Here is a 19,356-nt window from a genome sequence, read left to right as displayed (position 1 = left end):
TGAGCTGAAGGGAGACGCTTAACTGACTGAGCCACCCAGGAGCCCCTACTAATTATTAAAAATAGCAGAATCAACAACAAAAGAAAAGGAAATAGCAAATTTGGGGCCGTACCTAACAAACTTCCGCCATTCTTCTACGAAGAATTGTGACACAATGTATAGAACATCCGTTTCCTGGAACAAGAGAATCACACGCAAATGTCCATTAACTCACCTACATCTTTAGGGAAAATGTTTTCCCATATGCTGTCGTTCTCCTGTTTTAAGATTTATACATATAATGCAAATATAGCCCTCTGCCAAGAAATGCTAAGCTAGGGTAAACCCTCCAATTAGACAACTAAACAATGAGAATCAGAGGCGCTCTGGGTTGTTCCCAAACAGTTCATTAGGAATTTGCAAAGTGCCTTTAAAAGGTTAAGATGAATTCTATCCTACTTTATGGGGATCACTATACCTCTGGCCAGTTACTGAGACACGGTCTGTTCTTATCCTGGAACAAATTTGGAAGAGAAGTCTTTTGCTCATTTGCAATCATCTTATGTAAGGCTTCATTTTCTTCCCCTTCTCTTTCTAAAATCTGTAAGAAAATGAAACAAGAAGCAATCAACCACCCCCTGCTGACAGCACAGGACATGCCTCCTCCCTACTCCCCCCACAGAAGTACAATGTCAATTCCCGGGGAAAGTCAATCCAGGGAGGCGGCATGTGACTTCCCCAGGAGGCAGCACCACATTCAGTACCTTGCACTGGGAACAGCATTCTCTGTAACTTGGAAACTCGGGAGCCTTTGGAAAGTACTGCTGCAGTTTACTCCAAGCCTCTTTAGAAACAAGTCTTCTTTCATTTTCAGATATGCATAACTCCCCTAAGTTAAAAAAAGATTATATTGGGGGGAGTTTAAAAAAAAATCAATATAGATCCCCTAAAATCTCCTTCGACCTAAAAAAAATTTGTAGATCCTCTTTTCTTTCTTTCCTGTAATTCACTCTTTCCTTAGTTTCAAAACTCTTTAAATTTCATCCTTAATTCTGAAGAACTAGCCATTCCTGTATGTCCTTAATCGAAGTCTGTGATTGAAACACCAGGCAATTAAAAAACAAAAAACAAAACAAAACAAAACAAAAAAACACACAAATGTATAAGACTAGAGCCAAACACTTCCCATCTCTATCTCTCTACCTGTCAGTAAAGGAAGCAGTGAAAAGGGCCTTCTGGGGATTGAGGTACCCTTTGCCAGCAGGGTGGTTCAACAGCACTGTGCCTCCACTCATATCCAAATGGCACACTCGCCACTCGCCTACAGTTACCTCCACCCACTCCGGCTGGAGAAATAGGATTTTCAAGATCGGGTCCATTTTTTTTTTTTTTTTAAAGATTTATTTATTTATTTATTTGACAGAGAAATCGCAAGTAGGGAGAGAGGCAGGGAAGTAGTCTCCCTGCAGAGCAGAGAGCCCGATGCGGGACTTGATCCCAGGACCCTGAGATCATGACCTGAGCTGAAGGCAGAGGCTTAACCCACTGAGCTACCCAGGCGCCCAAGGTTGGGTCCAATCTTACCAGAGCCATTCTCTTACACATCAACTCAAGTTGAATAAAGCAAGCCCTGTTCAATAAGAAAACCATCTCCAGTCAAAATCCAGTTGGCTTTCTTGCTACTGCTGTCACCACAGTTCCTGGGAATCTTTGAAAATAGCAGAGGACTGGGTGCCGGGGTGGTTCAGTCAGGTAAGCCTCCAACTTTTGGTTTTGGCTCCGGTCATGATCTTATGGGTCATGGGACTGAGTCCCATGTCAGGCTCCTCGCTCAGCAGGAAGTCTGCGGGGAGAGTCTCTCTTTCTCTCTCCACATTGCCTACCCCTGCACACTTGCTTTTCTTTGTGAAAGAAATAAATACATCTTAAAAAACAATACAAACCCAGAGGAGAACACGCTCAGCACCACCCCTTTCCCTCTTCTCCCATCCCAGGAACGCCCAGGCAGCAGCAACTCCCAATCTTAAGGGCCCCACATCAGTTTACTGCTTGCTGGCCCATGTCAGGCTTACAGGGGGCCTGTCTGCCTTTCTCCACCCCTCGGCCCTTTTCTGCTTCTACATCCTGTTGTTTCAGCTGTCTCTGGTCAGTGAATTAGTGAACTGCACTTACATTATTAGGTGCAGTCATTACACCCCCCACCAAAATCTTCAGGTTTTCAAAGCCATACATTTGTTTCTACCCCATATCTAAGAAAAATAATGCCAGTAACTTTTCAAAGTACTGTCTCATCATTTTTTGCTTTACAGGTTCTATAAAATAAACACAATCAGTGAAGCTGATATACCCAGTCACCAGCGTGGATTGTTTATAACACAGCTGGGATATGACCTCAGGTCTGTCTCATCCAAACCTCCAACTTTCTAACACCTTAAAATGCATCATCTTCCATTCTATCTCTCATTGAGCTTTGAATAACCCCAAGAAAAGATTGCTTTAGAGAACTTATTATCAGAGCAAATAGGTCACACTGTAAAAATTAATCTTCTTTCTGAGTAGGCTGTTGACTTAAATTTCCTGAGGTCATGAAGACCTATTCCAATACGTCTATCCTCAGACAACTGCGGAAGTTTTTTAAAAGGTTATCTGGAAGGGCGCTTGGGTAGTTCAGTGGGTTTAAGCCTCTGCTTTCAGCTCAGGTCATGATCCCAGGGTCCTGGGATCAAGCCCCACATCCAGCTCTCTGCTCAGCGGGGAGCCTGCTTCCTCCTCTCTCTCTGCCTGCTTCTCTGCCTACTTGTGATCTCTGTCTGTCAAATAAATAAATAAATCTTTAAAAAAATAAAATAAAAGGTTAACTGGATTATTGGATTCTAATTTAGTATATCTTTATGATGAAATATAATGCAGTCATAAAAAAGATGACAGTAGATTTCCACAATCTGATTTAAAAGAACTCCAAAGCAATTATAATTTTAAACTGGTTTCTTTCCTGCCCTCCCCCCAACAAGACTGAAGGCTACGTTTGTGCTGAACCAAGTACCTGATTCAGAAGAGGTATGTGAACAAAGGAAACAGTAATATAAACACACACACACTTTAAGGGGATTTCCTGTCACTGGGGACATGTTGCCCTAGTTCTGATGGGAGGCATTTCAATGCTGGATGTGTATAAAGAACAACCTAAATTTATTTCTGAATTCAGGAGACTATTTTAATAAATCACTTCACTGCAGTTTGAGTGAATAAACAAAGTCCTCTCCCCTGTACTTCTTGCCATGTTTCTAAAGTTAGTGTCCTATCATTTTTTTTTTTTAAAGATTTTATTTATTTATTTGACAGAGACATAGCGAAAGAGGGAACACAAGCAGGGGGAGTGGGAGAGGGAGCAGCAGCTTCCCACCGAGCAGGGAGCTCGATCTAGGACCCTGGGATCACAACCCAACCCCAAGGCAGATGCTTAACGACTGAGCCACCAAGCACCCCATGTCCTATTATTTTAATAACTGCCATGACTGAACATATCTGAATCCTGCTTATGACCTCACAATCTCTAACTTTTACTTGTGGTATATGAATTTTTAGACTTGTATCCTGTGATAAGTATCACTTTCCTAAATTTGAAAAGAAAAAGCCTATCAATGAAATTCATCCTGGAGGAACATCTCTCAACACAAGATCAAATCAGCCATGAGAGATCAAATTCACCAAATATACTGGTTAACCTAATCCCCAAGGATTCTTCCAGTAAAAAACAGGAATCTAGTAAACAATGAGTTTAGACTGTGTATAAATATCCTCACCCACAAAATCTAGATCTAAACTGCCCAACTGCAAAGCAAACTGTGCAATAAGAAAGGTTTAGGGACGCCTGGGTGGCTTAGTCAGTTAAGTGCCCATCTTTTTTTTTTTTTTTTTTTTTAAAGATTTTATTTATTTATTTGACAAACCGAGATCCTAAGTAGGTAAAGAGGCAGGCAGAGAGAGAGGGGAGGAAACAGGCTCCCTGCCAAGCAGAGAGCCGGATGCAGGACTCGATTCCAGGACCCTGAGATCATGACCTGAGCTGAAGGCAGAAGCTTAACCCACTGAGCCACCCAGGCGTCCAAGTGTCCATCTTTTGATTTCAGCTCAGGTCATGATTTCAGGGTCCTGGGATCCAGCCCCATGTTTTGGGGGGTGGTGTTGGTTAGGGGGAAATTCTGGCTCAGCAGAGAGTCTGCTTCTCTCTGCCCATCCCCCAGCTCATTAGTATGCAGACGCTGTCTCAAATAAATAAATTTTATTTAAAAACAAAAAAAAGGTTGGGGCGCCTAGGAGGCTCAGTCATTAAGCATCTGTCTTTGGCTCAAGTCATGATCCTGGGGTCCTGGCATCAAGCCCTACATCAGGTTCCCTGCTCAATGGAAAGTCTGCTTCTCCCTCTCCCACTGCCCCTGCTTGTGTTCCCTCTCTGGCTGTCTCTCTCTCTCTCTCAGAAAGGAAGGAAGGAAGGAAGGAAGAAGGGAAGAAAGGTTATCCACTTAAATAAATACAAAATGAACTGGGTAAAAAAGCTTGATGCATACATAGCATATGCAATAAATACTGAACTCTATGGCAGCAGTAAATCTCCTAATGGAATATAATCCAGTGATTAACTCATATAAATCTCTGATGTATTAAATATACACAGGGCTTTATAGATATACTGGGATTTCACAGTAAAAATATGCAAATTCACAATAAGGACATCCAGATAAAAACAAAATTCTGAAACTGGATTTTCAGTGCCTCCTAAATAACATTAAACCAGAGTAAAGGGATATATATATATATATATATCTATAGATATATATATATATATATATATATATTTATTTGACAGACAAAGATCACAAGTAGGCAGAGAGAGAGAGGAGGAAGCAGGTCCCCCACTGAGCAGAGAGCCTGATGTGGGGCTCGATCCCAAGACCCTGGGATCATGACCTGAGCTGAAGGCAGAGGCTTTAACCTACTGAGCTACCTAGGTGCTCCAAGGGACTTTTTTTTTTTTTTTTTTTTTAAATTCTAAGGATTTATTTGAGAGAGAGTGTCTCTGTATGCGGGCATATGCGCATGTGGGGGGGGCGAGTAAGCCCTCTCACTGGGGAGAGTCCCAAGGAGATTCCCTACTGCATGCACAACCCTGAGGTCATGACCTGATCCAAAACCAAGAGTTGGGCACTTGCTTAACTGACTGAGCCACCTAGGCGCCTCCAGAGTAAAGGGATTTTTAAAAAAATTTATAAAATCATGATGATGGATAAAGAAAACACTGCGGGAGCCGTGCCAACAAAAATTTTTGAAGCTTAAGAGGAAATGGATGGGACATAAGAAAAATGAATTTTAAATTGGCAAAAGTCAGGAAGTAACCAGATTCACTACATTGCAGAAGTGCCCCAATGACTCAGGAATTGGGAGCACACAGAAGCACAGATGGTATTAAAAAACAGGTAAACGAACCGCAAGTCTGAACTCAGGAGGCAGTTAAATTCTCAGTCCCTTCCTCATGCTCTAAGCCACTCTATCCACAGAATACCACAGGCTTCTCTGACAACACGCAGCCTCAGGCCCCTGCACCGGGGAACAAAGTGCGCAGATGAATGTGGGCACGAACTGAGATGGAGTTAAGTGTTTCCACACAGAAGGCAGAGGCTCCCAAACCCTCTTGTCTCTCACGACCCCAGAGCTCTGACAGTCCAGTCAGCACTCTGCAAGCAGGAAGATGGAAGATACTTATGGAAAATCTGAGTAGCCTAAGAGCAGATCCCAAACAGTGGGAATTCCCCAGAACAAGAGGCCAGCCAGGGGCCTCCCAACAGCAAAGCTTGTCATCCCCAGCCTCAGCCACACGCACAGCACCCAGAGAGCATCTCACACGAGAGAAGAGGTCGGGCCCACACGGAGGCGGGTTGAGGTGAGAGGTCACAACACTGGAGACAAAAGTCTTACAAGCTGCCAGAAATGAAAGAAAAAAGGTAACCTACAAAGAATGGCTTTGGACAAATGGTACACTGTAAGATGCAATTCCTTCCGGGTTTTGACAGAAAATAATTTCCAACAATTATATACCAAGCCTTTGCAAAACTACCCCCTCAAGGGTGAGGACCTCTAGCAGATAATTCTCGCCTCTTTGTGACTCAGTTTACTTACTCGTGAGTCTGATGGATGTGACAGTAATACTAATACTGACCACTCAGGGTTGCTGTAGAGGCTGAATGAGTTAGTATCTATACCCTTACGAAACTAACAGACAAAAAACCAAAACAAAACAACAACAAAAAACTAACGGACACACGGTCGACATTCAGTTCCTGTGTACTACCCTCTTACTACCAGTAGTGTTCTACTACCACCACGAATGAGCTTTAATATAAACCAAATAGGTGAAGTGGGTTTCTAAGTAAGGTCCAATATCCTGCACCTGAAAACCTGGGTCCCCCAGACACACAGTACACTGAAAAGTGAGGTCCACAAAAAAATCGCTGAGAACCATGCTTTTAAACTACTAGAGAAAGTAGGGGTGCCTGGCTGGGTCAGCGGGTGGAGCACGCGAGTCTTGATCTCACAATCGTGGGTTCAAGCCCCTTGCTGAAAGTACAACTTACGTAAAAAAATAATAAAATCAAATTCAAGATAAAGTATAGCCACGAGTTGAGATCAGGCTAAGGCCCTAAAAACCACCTCTTGTGCTCAAATTTTCAGCTGAGGAGTAGAGCACAAGTCCTGAAATCACATTCAGCTCTGCCATGCTTTTTGTCACAACTGTGATGCTGAAATGACAAGATGAGACAAGAGGTGGGAAGACTGAGCAAAAGTCAGTGAACCGAGGGGTAAGATGACAGTCTGAGTTCTGACACTGTTTCAAACAGCAGGGAGGCACCGAGCAGGAAAGTCAGCGTTGTGTCGCAGAGGCCTCAACTCTCAGAAGGGAGGAACGTACCCCACTGTCTGCATCCTTGCTGTGACGCTTAAGGGAAAAGAAAAGCTGGTATGAAAGTGTCACGAGAACAACTGATGTACTCTTGGCTATTCACTTCACCTTCTTCTACCTACTCAACCTGCCAACCACACACAAGGTCGTGTCCTCTTTGCATCTGTGTTCCTCCTGTGCGTTACAGTGTAAGCAGGGCCAACTGGGAGGCAAGGTGATGGGACAGGAAGGAAAGATGGGCTTGTGGCCCTCCCCATGAGATGCAAATCCACACCCCAAGATGACTTCCCCTCCCAGCTGTATGGCCAATGAACAAGTAAGCACAGTCCTTCAACGACTCAGTGAAGTACAGTGCAACAATGTCCAAAAGGCCAGCACACAAGTATCATTTGAGTGATGACTATAATCACTAATGTCCGCAAGGACTCCGGATATAAAAGGACTCGTGTGCATGCGGGTAGGCGCTGAGATACCATGCATTGGTACATAATGAACTGGTAAGAGCTGGATGCAGTCAGGGATGGGGTGGGGGCTGGGGACACTTATGCATAAATGGCTTTGAGAAGCAAATGCCTGTTTGACTTTCACAGAGCTAACAGAATGGAAAACCGTGTCTCATATACAATCAGTCCCTTGCAAAAAGTTGCTTACTAGAAATGAGCACTCCCTGAGAAAAATAATACGCAACCAAATACACAGGATAAATAAAAACCTGGAAATCATTATTAGGAGTACACAGCACACGGCAGCTGGTCATTAAATGAAAATGAAATGAAACCAGAAATAGCCCTGATAATATTAAAATGCATAAACACTGTTGTGAAAATGTTCAAGTAGAGCAAAGACTCACAGTCATGGGACATAACTGAAATTCTTCCTTTTAACTCAGATAGTCCTTCAATGTGGCAAGTGGCAAAAAAGTTTCTTCTCTAAATATGGGAAAATCCCATTTTTTTTTTTTTAATTTCTTGCAAGGAAAGAGCAGAAGATATGAGGGGTACTAGCGGGAAAACAGGAAGCAAGAATCTAACCATTAAACAGGGTAAGAGAAAAGAAACATTTATGACCAAGCGCAGGCTAGAAAGCCAGCGCTCCACCCTGACTGCCATGTCTGGGCCTAACCCTTAAGAAATGCGGCAAAACTCTGAACACATTTATGATATGCTAACATCAGACAAGCAAGGGAAGACGTATGCTTCTGGCTTACCATGTGGACAAAGAATGTCTTCATTAAAATTTAATTCCTCCTCCTCTTCTTTTCTTTCTTCTTTTGATTCATCTAATCAAAAGAAATACAGATAATAACCACTCTGGCTGTTATATTTGAAGTTCAAAGTAGCAGAGAGATATGACTGGGCACAATTTTGAACAAAGAAAACTGAAAACATTCTGAAAATTAGACCCAAGTGATTCCTACCTGCTACTGTTAGGAAGTGTTATATTTCTTTCCCTTAAAAGGAAAGAAAAATATCTGAATGGCAGTTTTCTTTTTTCAAGATTTATATTATGCAAGAAAATGTTCCTTTTTTCAAATTGAAAAATACTTTACATATCCTTCCATTAATTCTAGTCAAGCTATTCAGAATACAGGATCATAAACCAAGTTAATCACCTACATGTCATGTCATTTTCACCCACCTATTCTTTCAGGGGTTGAACAGAAAGCTTCAGAAGACTAATGAGAAATAAGGACTTAACCTTTAACATGAAAAATATATATTAACAACTGAGCTTTTCCCGTTACCATTTCTCTTCCGATATTCATTTTTCCTATCTGTCTACACTGTGTCACCGTGAATTTGTAGTTGTGTATACCAGTTACACGGTCACATAGAAAGTCTTAAGTCTAAGGAGATTAGAATAGTTATCCATGGGTTTTAGTTTAAGTACATAAGACATTTAAAGAATATTTACTAACCATTAAAAAGCTCAGTAAAAAAAAGGCATAGGAAGGACACTCTATCACAAACACAACAAGAACTTCTTAAATAAAGGACCATGGTTGATCTCGATGGTAATTTTGAAAGGCAAACCCCTGACACTGCTAAGTCATTTTTCATGTATCAGACTAGTATTAGCACATGTGAAAGGTTTATTGTTCATGTTGATAAAAGCATGGAAAAACAAGCCCATATATACTTTTTGGAGAAAATTTACCAATACGTATCAGTACATGGCTATTATAAATGGTTATAATTCTCTGATCCAACCATTTCTGGGAATTTATGCAAAGATGTAGGTACAAGCATATGTAAGGATGCTCACTTTATCTGTTCTTATATATTAATTGTACAAAACTGAAAAAAAAAATCAGTTAAATAAATAGAATACATCCATACAATAATGTATGGATTCCTTCAGGCACTAAATAAGAAGAGCCATATATTCTAATAGAGGAAAATGCACGACTGCACCTACAGGACTGCCATTATTAAAAGACAAAAGAAAACCCCATTTAGGGGCGCCTGGGTGGCTCAGTGGGTTAAGCCGCTGCCTTCGGCTCAGGTCATGATCTCAGGGTCCTGGGATCGAGTCCCGCATCGGGCTCTCTGCTCGGCGGGGGGCCTGCTTCCCTTCCTCTCTCTCTGTGATCTCTTCCCTTCCTCTCTCCTACTGTGATCTCTGTCAAATAAATAAATAAAATCTTAAAAAAAAAAAAAAAAAGAAAACCCCATTTATAATGATTATATTTGTAGAAGGGCTTCCAGATTTTACTTTGTACCTTCTGCTCTGCTTCAAGCTCTTAAAATCTCTGAACGGAGGAAGGGGGAGAAGAGAAGCATATTACTCTCAAACCAACATGAAAACTATTTTTAAGCTAGGCCAACATCAAGATACTGCCTATTATGGCACCTGACTTTACTTAAAAAGAACAATCACTCGGGTGCCTGGCTGGCTCGGTTGCTGGAGTGTGTGACTTGATCTCTGGGTTTTGATTTTGAGCCCTGTTAGGTGCTGAGATTACTTAAAAGCTTTAAAAAAAAAAAAAAAGAAAAAGAAAAAAAAAAGAAAAAAGACCACTAACACATAAAGAAGTTTAAACAAGCACCAAGTAAATATTTAACACAGTGTCACATGATGCTACTAAAAACAGGGTTTTCAGAAAAGGTCGAATCCAAAAACATTAAAAATCACAGCCTGAAACAAATAGCGGCTTTGAGGATTTTATTTTTTATAAAGTAAGAGTTGCTGAATTATGTTGTACACCTGACAATAATAGAGCACTGTGTGTTAACTTCCTTCAAAAAAATAATCCTAGTCCATTTATTAAAATAAAATATACAAAAAATTAAAAGGTAGTGATAGGGGAAGAGCCAGAATATTCAGAAATTCAGAATATTTCAGTAAAAAGGCTACGAATATCAAAAGATAATTTTAAAAAATCTGTGTATGTGATCCTAATAATTGGATAAGAGAACGAGGTGAGACAACTGCTTAAGAGTCACTAACTGTGCCTGAACACACTGATCAAACCAGTAGCTTCCAATTTAAACCTACGAATAATTTTTAGAGCCTTAATTCCTCTTGTATCTTACAAAACACTGATTATAAAATTCAATTTAGTGGTTGACCTATATTAACATAATTTCCTACTTGAAAGCCTAGCTTCAGAAAACTCAGTAGAATTTATTAAGAAAATACTATTCATAAGCTGCCTTCTCTCCTGGATGAAAAAATGCAGAAGTACAGGGTCACTTTATTTGCCAAAGGCAGCCTGTAAGTGGGGCAGATAATCTATAACCAAACATACTGAGCTGACAATATCCTATGCGACTGGCAGCAGACTCACCTTTCTTAAAGATTTTAGTCTGGAGCAGAATTAAAAAGAATTTTGCCTGTGATTAACTAGAGCGACCAAGAGGAAAAAGGATGCCAGGGCACACAGAACTCCTCGCGTGAGCTGCTGAGCCCTTGCTCAACTTCAGTATAATTTAAACAATCTTTTTATTTGTTCTGAGACACTTGAGTGCTTCTGGTTTAATAAAAATGGCTTCTGAAATTCCACAGGTGGGAATTCTGCAGTGCCGCCCACGACCACCAACACAGACTTTTCACGTTACCTTTGTTCAAGGTGTTGCCGTTCATTTTCCCATTGCTTTGGTCTACGTCACCGTCTTGTTCATCTAGTTGTTCAAGAGCGAGCTGACGCCAACTGCGCAGGGAGGATTTCCCTACCCAAAACCCATCACTGCTGCGGAAGAGAGACCATGTGAAATCATGCAAGTAACATTTCCTAATGCCCTCCCCCTTTATGTGTAAAGGTCATGAATGAAAATGAATTACAAACATTCGAAATTTGCTACCATCCACATCTTTTTAAAGACTTTATTTATTTATTTGTCAGAGAGAGAAGAGAGCTAGCGCAAGTAGGCAGAGGCAGAGAGAGAAGCAGGCTCCCTGCTGAGCAAGGAGCCTGATGCGGGACTTGATCCCAGGACCCTGGGATCATGACCTGGAGCCAAAGGCAGCGGCTTAACCGACTGAGCCACCCAGGCATCCCCATCCACACAATTTTTAAACCAGTGCCATGTTTTGGCCATTTTCACTCTTCACTACTGAAATGCAGGTATCTCAGATTCTGTTTCTATCCCAAGTCTTACCTGCTTCCTCAATTACATTCACACCAAACACAACCCAATGAGCTACTTTCTTTCCCTTGACTACTACCCCAAAATACATACAGCCGCGCCTTTAAGCATACATACAAGTCCACACATAAACACATCCATGTCTATACACACATCTAAGGAGTCATGAGGCTATCTGGAGAATGACCAAAAATTGCAAAGTAGGTTACTCTTTATTTGGAAAATATAGAACAGAAGTTAAACCTAGCCATAATAAGCGCCATTAATAAATGCCACCTGAGTTTATTGGTTCCTGGGTCCAGAGGTCTGCTAGGGAGTGGCGCTGGGTTTTTCTGCCAAGGATGCTCCTCTGGATACCATTTAATACACTCCAGCCTCTCTAGAGGGACGCCCCCACACCTGAACACACACTAACACACTGCCTTGGTCTGGTTGGACCTCAGATCTGTACCTCTGCTTCTACCTTTCTGATGAATGGAATACAGTCACAAAGGCTGGGTGACTCACCTTTGTTCATCGCAGCCACAGTGGCGATCACTGCACAGTCTAACCTCCCTGTCATCCACATCATTACTCCTCTTTCTTCAAAAACCCTAACTGCTATTGTCTATAAGTCACAAGCCATTTGGTTGTTCCCTCTTACAACTATTTCGGTTTACCGTCAACAGTATACGCTGTGCAACATACCCCTTGACCGTTGCCTTCAGCAGATTATTCACGGTTTTATAATCTTCATTCAGTTGGCTCTTCAGACGCAACACACGACAGCGTTCTACCACACACTCCTTACACAGGGCTTTCACTAGAGGTGGGAGAGAGGGACAGCAAATGAAGTCTGTTTGCGCACAGGTAAAGTGTCAGGACTTCACGGGACACAGAATTCTAAAGCAAAGTCACAAGTTTTGACAATAGGGAAAGCTGATCTATGGCCTGAATTATTTAGGTGGTACAGATTTCAAGACAGCAAAACTCGTATCGGCATAAAGAACGAACGAGAGCTGAAACGTAATATGCTAAAATAGCCTATGCCATCAAGTATAGTATTCTACAAGGTTTAGACACATATTTTATGAGACTAGAGTTAAATAATTGAGGCTCTAAGTTGGGGGGAGACAACATTTCTGGGACCTATGTAACGTTAATTGAGAGCTTCATGTGAGTATGAAATATTGGGACACTTCAAAGCACAGAACACTAATGGGGAAAAAAAACCACCAAAGACCAGTTTAAAACTCACAGTTGTAGGAATTCTATGAGATGTGATTCTCTGAAAGAGCTTATCACTGCTCAGTTCACTGATCATGAATCAAAAACAGATTTAGAAAGCAAAACTCCAGATGTGTACAAGAGAAGGCCTGGGCCACGCAGTTAAATGCCAGTTTTTATGCAGTAAGTTGTACACATTCAGAGAACAGCACTTAATTTAGGAAAAGGAGGGAGCGTGATCACGCAATTTCGTTTTCGTAGACTCACCTATAGGGTGAAGGTGGGGCTTATGTTGCTGATAAAAATAAAATGTTTTGAGGAGAGACAACCAGAACCAAACAGACTATGGATACTATGTCGTTACATACAGCTCTATAGTCAAAGCAGAATCAAGCAGCTTCCATTCGCATGCTAAATAACCATCTAAGTAGATGTGCAATCAACCAGACCAAGGTTCAAGTTGGGTTTCTCAGAAGAAGGAAATTCTGTCAATGAAAAGTGAGGTATACTGCTACATAACTTCTATCTTTAGCCAATCCTTTCTGCAAAGTATACAGAACATTCGGACCGGCTGGCACAGTCTGAGTCAGATGATCACAGACACCATAGGGTGAGGACTTCATGAATTACTTCGTATGCAGAGAAGACACCCTGAATTACCAGTGAGTCTTGGTCCTCCCCCGTATCGACTATAGAAAATGTCAGCTGCGTATTCCGATATTCTCTTCATAATTGAGATCTTGTCAGGGTGAAGCTTGTCGTGGGAACACAGGCAAGCGTGATTATCGATAGGCTTGGTGGGTGTTGATTCATCCAACCACTTCTGCAGCCACTCGAGAGAGACAAATTCATAGGGCTCTGAGGAAGAAAGGAAAGAGTCTATGTATTTTTACCGTTTTTTGACTAAGTGATACATTCGTTTTCCTCAAAAGACAATGCAAACTCTGTCCAAAGTTAGCAGAATCAGAAGCAACACTGTTCAGGGGAAATGTTTGGGGACCACGACACAAAGCTCCATTTAACTACCCCTCTTCTGGTTCAAGGAGCTGTGCACTATAGGGACGAGTTGGCACAGTGCCCTATGAGATCGGCTGGTATTATTAACCACATTCTACAAAAGAGGCATCCACAGAGAGAAGTGTCTTGCTTGACAGCACAGCAGAGCTCTGATCAGGACACCCACGATGGTTAACTACAAAGCCATGCTCCACGCCAGCTCGTAAATCACATAACCTTATTCCCTATCATGTTTATTTCATAAATGATTTTCATGAACACTTTTCACCAATATGTGATATACATGTGGAACTGAAAATGAAACATCTGAGTTTTCAGTTAGAGATTAACCTCATCAGCTGTAACGGTTTATAAAAGCCTGTTTCAACCACTGAATTTTTCTTCATCCAAGAGGACACTGTCAATTATAACGTACTTGATTTCCCCACCCCAAACCATATCATGAGCTATTTGTTACATTATTATATTATCTCAAAAAACTAAGCTATTTTAAACAAATTTCAGGATGAAGTTCACTAGAATTGAATTGTTACTGATTTTGAAGTTGCAAAAATTAAGATAAAACCAAACTACCTCAAACTGAATTTTCGTTTGGGAAAACTGAGTCCATGAGTTCCCTAAAAGTCAAAATTAAAGACAAAGGACCAGCTTTGATTACTTACAAAGATCTCCAGTGAGTCCCAGCATAAAACATAGAAGAAAACATACAGAGATTGAATTTACGTATTTGTATTATGTACTACTACTGATGAGATCTGAGGGGATAGACAATTCAACTCAAAGCCCATTTTGACCACTTTTAAACTACAGGTCTAGAAAACCAATTTCCATCTCCAGATTAGTTTGAAACATTTCAATTTTTACAAAAACAGAACTCAGCATCGTCACATCCCTTATTTATGCTAAGACTGTACATTGTCAACTAAGAGCCTTCTGACTGGTCATCCCTAATGTCACTACAGAGAATGAGCTCATGACTGCAAGTTGAGATCAAGGTCTAATCCAAGTTCTGCCACCAAGGAACTGAACTTGAGCAAGTCACTTAAACTCTCTATGCTTTAGGTCTTTTATTTGTAAAATGAAGGTAATAATACCTGCCTTCTACCTACCTCACAGGGATGTTGTTGAATGTAAAAGATAAGATAAGTGAAGCATTTTGAGCTTTTTGGAAGAAAAGAGATATAGAAAAGTTAATCATACATTCACAAAATATATATAAAGAGGAGACCTTAACATTCAGTATAGATTACATGGTCGTGGCACTTTACAATATATAATGGTGCCATTCATTAAATTTAAAATCCCTCCCAATTTTATTTGCCATTTATCACGTTGCATCTGCCAGGGACAGAGTACACTGGGTATCTTAAGAATGCAAAGACAAATGATCTCTATCCAAGAAAGGAAAATGAACGTTTTAGTGTATCTCTTCTTTTCCCAAATACAGTCACATAGATTAAAATTTGTATTGATCTAAAGGCCATCAAAGGAGGGAAAACACAACTGTGACACAGAGCCACATTCCAGAATAATTTGGCAGGTGTTCTCATTTCCCAGAAGAGCAGACGACACGTGCTATGGCTAACTGAAGAATGCAGTAAGGATCTCACCCTCACAAGAACGGCAATCTAGGAAAACTGCATGTGCACAAAGCACGCCTGCCCAAGGGCTGTCTGACAGGATTCAAGGTCCAGGGCGGCCATACCCCTGACCCGTACGACAACGAGGCTCAAAGGCAGTCTGTTCAAGACACCGTGCTCTGATCCCCTACCAGAGTCCCACAGAAAATGTCCAAGTGAAGCATATTCTGGTTTTGAGCAGTTTCATATGAATTAAATGTAAGATATTAAGATCAGAAAAATCATATCTGATTTTATAGGAAGAGGAGGAAGAGAGCAGGCCAGGGATTCTGATGTAATACTGTATTATTAATTCTGGCCATTTTCTAGATTCAGGGCGCCAGTTTTAGTATGCTGGAGGACCTGTGGGAGAAGAGGAACTGCGGTCAAAGGTCTCTCTTTCTCTCGTTTTCAATCACTGTTACTATAAAGAACTGTATCAATCTCTGCCAAGAGTATCCCTGGGATCAGGGTCGAGCTCAAGTCTCAAGGTTAAGGCAGATTTGCTAGAAAGTTTTTAAACTACAGATGCTTCCGCTCTAGACAAAGACTCATGGCAAGTTCTTTATGACTTGTGATCCAGAAAAGCACCTGAGCAACACTTTCACCCCAAAAAGGAATGAAACCTCTATTTGCCAAGGTGGAGATACCAGTGTTTAAAATCTCAGCATTTAGCCAAACAGGAAAGCATTTGTTAAAATATTTACTAAGGAAAATGTACATTTTGGTTAAAAGTTACTTCTAACTTTTTTTTTTTTAATGCTGGATTGAACATTAGACATTTTCTTTGGGGGAGTTATAAAAAAAAAAAAAAGGCCAGGAAAAACTGTGGCATCAAAAATATTTGGAACACTCCACCTAGAGATAAAATTTGATTATTAAGAGGTAATTTATTTTAATAAAAAGGGCCAAAGGGTTTGTGTTCCCAATGAGGCTTGTATTTTAGGTAAGTGACTCTTCTTTAAATAGGTTTGCAAACACAGGTAGGATTCAGAAAATGCTTAGCAAAGACTTGGATTGGCAGCACAAAACCATGGTCATCTGCTTTGGGATTTTTCAACATTTTAGCACAAAATAGATTTTCTACCATGTGTTTACTGCAAATGGGAAAAATAAAATCATAAAGTTCATAATTTGTAGAAGTACTGATAAAGAGCCATATTCTAAGAACATAAGCACAGGTTCTTCTAGACTAAATGGAAACAGCCAAGAGAAGCCCAAGTATTAAGCACAAGTGTTAACCTGACACATCCAATCTTTGGGTGATGCAGCAGTTTTAAAGAGTGGTTCAAAAACGGCATTTTACTTTAGATTCAGTAAGTCCCAGTCTCTCGTCCAGTGAAAGCAGGAAACTGGGGAATGCAGTTCAAAAATAGATTTCTAGGTCTCAACTCTTTTGAATAAATTTAGAGATTTGAATCATATTCATTTCCAAATAATTTCCAGTAAAATAAGGTCAGTCTAGCACTTTAGAATCATCCCAACCCTTGGGACAGAGTGAGAGTAGCAGGTTACAAAGAAAGGTCAGAATCAAGTAAGATATAGTTCAGAAAGAACTTTTAAGAGCTATTCTTACAGACTTAGCAATTTATATTCATCTTTTGTTTAAAGTTATACCAGTAATAGAAAATTAAGATATGAAAAAGACAAAACCACAAATACAATTATGCTTGAGTATTTATTTTCTAAAATTAGGATTGAATTGCCTCTCCTTTACGCAGGAACTGGGCATGGGGAATTCTGTCTATGAAACGACAAAGATAGCGTATCATTACTGGTGGCACAGTAGCCGGGAAAAGTTGGGATTTTCTTTCTAAGGCACTACACTAGGTAAACTTGCATTAAACATACACAGTAAATGGATGAGCTGGCTCATGTGGGATAATTCTTAAGAAATTAGGGGTCAGCAGAAAGCTCTCCTATTCTTAGCAGAATATTTGATATTAAAATTTCAGATCAGTCTACCAGTATCATAAAAATAGTATTCATAGAAAAGAGTGCCGGTTAATATGGCCAGGGCACACACTGTGCAAGGAATCAACAGTCAGTTGCTTCCATAGTTATCCAATCAGATCTTTTGTTAAGAACAAATTAGTATCTTACAAAACAAAAACGTCTGTAAGACTTATATATACACAGAGCGCTGACCTAAACCTTGTAATTTATTAAGAGCTTCCCGTTCTTAAAGTACATGATAAATGAAAATTCTAAGGAATGCTACACATCACACTGTTGCTGGTTTACACAGTAATTCTGCAGCGCTTCAGCGGCACGAGTAGGGTAAAGGAAAGGGTTGGGGGCACGTTTGTTCATATACATCTGCGAACATGAAAGAGACAAGGCACGTCATGGCAACAGTGCTGTCCCAGAATATCTTACAGACCAGCTCCAGCAGGTAACCTTTGGTACAGCTCCTTAACCTCTTCGTGTTTAGCTTTTCCTTTGTCCACGCTCTGCTTGCGCATCTCGGCCATTTCAATACACCACTCCTCAAATTTGGAATTATCGCGATCTACCAGCTCTTGAAGAAAGGCTTTCCAAACAGAAAACAGAAAAAAATTATGTTTTCCTGTTTTCAAAGACAAAGAAACACACGGATCTCTGAACTATACCAAATACTGACTAGGATTCTGGTGGCAACTTCCTCTTGAAGTCTCCCTTCCTGGGACAGACCTCCACCCTGAAGGCGAAAGTAAAACTTCCACGAGCCACTAGAATAATACTGGCTGATGCCCGACCTGGTTCTCCACGTCACCAGCCAACTGGAGCCAACAAATGGCTCAGAAAGTACCACTCGGAACTGAGGATGCCACAGAGCACAGACAGAATTACGTAAAATGACAACTGAGGACGGTCCTCGGGCCAGTACCAACTCTTCTTCTTCTTCTTTTTTTAATTAAGTAGGCTCTATGCCCAACATGCCGCTCAAAATCACCACCCTGAGATCAAGAGTAGCAGGCCCTACCACCTGAGTCAGCCAAGCAGCCTTCAACTGTTCCTTTTTAAAAACCCATAAAAATTAATTAAAAGTGGCTAAAACATATTTGCATGCTTTACAAATTAAACCAAGTAAATCATAATGGCTGATTTAAACCAAGTAAAACTAAATAGCTCTTTAAATACATGCTTTGCAGGGTGCCTGGGGGGCTCAGTGGGTTGGGCCTCTCTCTGCCTTTGGCTCAGGTCATGACCTCAGGGTCCTGGTATAGAGCCCTGCATCGGCTCTCTGCTCAGCGGGGAGCCAGCTTCCCCTCCTCCCCCACCTGCCTCTCTGCCTACTTGTGATCTGTCGGTCAAATAAATAAATTCTTTTCATAAATAAATAATGCTTTGCTTACCTATAGAATTTAAACTGTTTTTGCTTTTCTTTGCGAGGGGAGGGGTCAGTGAAATCACTCTGTTAAAGGCTCCTTTATTTTGAAAACTCACCACTTTTTCTTAAAGAATTCATTCTTGGGGTGCCTGGGTGGCATAGTTGGTTAAGCGTGTGCCTCCTGGTTTCAGCTTAGGTCACGACCTCACGGGTTATGAGACTGACCTTCTTGCTCAGCAGAGTCTGCTTTAAGATTCTCTCCCCCTGTCCTTCACCCTTTCATGAGTGGACACCCCCCGGGCCCATGCGATGCTATCTCAAATAAACAAATATTTAAATAATCTCTACACCCAACGTAGGGTTCAAACCCACAACACAACATCAACTAAGCCAGACAGGTGCCCCTAAAACTCATTATTTTATTTTTATTAAGTAGGTTCCATGCGAACATGGAGCCCTACGTGCGGTTCCACCTCATGACCCTGAGATCAAGACCCGAGCTGAAATGGAGTCAGATGCTAAACCAACTGAGCTACCCAGATGCCCCAAAACTCACTACTTTAAAGCAAATCTGTGTCTATATCTACTTTTACCAACATTTACCATATGCAACGAACCCATCTTGACAAAAGGAGTAATTTCCTGTCATTGACCTGTAAGCATGATATTTTACAGTGT

The 19,356-nt window shown here is 40.9% G+C and overlaps 1 protein-coding gene across 10 annotated transcripts in view; it reads right to left on the bottom strand.

The window, feature by feature from the left end:
- Positions 1-19,356, bottom strand: part of USP48 (ubiquitin specific peptidase 48) — a 93,516-nt gene that overhangs the window by 25,906 nt on the left and 48,254 nt on the right. For 8 of the 10 annotated variants that reach the window (XM_032361370.1, XM_032361371.1, XM_032361366.1 and 5 more), the window contains 8 exons: positions 17,749-17,898; positions 13,390-13,587; positions 12,211-12,325; positions 10,996-11,126; positions 8,142-8,213; positions 744-868; positions 458-580; positions 113-174 (listed from right to left, as the gene is read on the bottom strand). In XM_032361370.1, coding sequence (XP_032217261.1) covers positions 113-174; positions 458-580; positions 744-868; positions 8,142-8,213; positions 10,996-11,126; positions 12,211-12,325; positions 13,390-13,587; positions 17,749-17,898 — 976 coding nt within the window. The remainder of the gene's footprint in view (positions 1-112; positions 175-457; positions 581-743; positions 869-8,141; positions 8,214-10,995; positions 11,127-12,210; positions 12,326-13,389; positions 13,588-17,748; positions 17,899-19,356) is intronic. The other 2 variants (XM_032361367.1, XM_032361369.1) reach the window with 1 other exon arrangement.

The sequence above is a fragment of the Mustela erminea genome, chromosome 10 (assembly GCF_009829155.1).
Source record: "Mustela erminea isolate mMusErm1 chromosome 10, mMusErm1.Pri, whole genome shotgun sequence".
NCBI classification, from domain to species: domain Eukaryota; kingdom Metazoa; phylum Chordata; class Mammalia; order Carnivora; family Mustelidae; genus Mustela; species Mustela erminea.
This window is presented reverse-complemented; position numbering and strand designations above follow the sequence as displayed.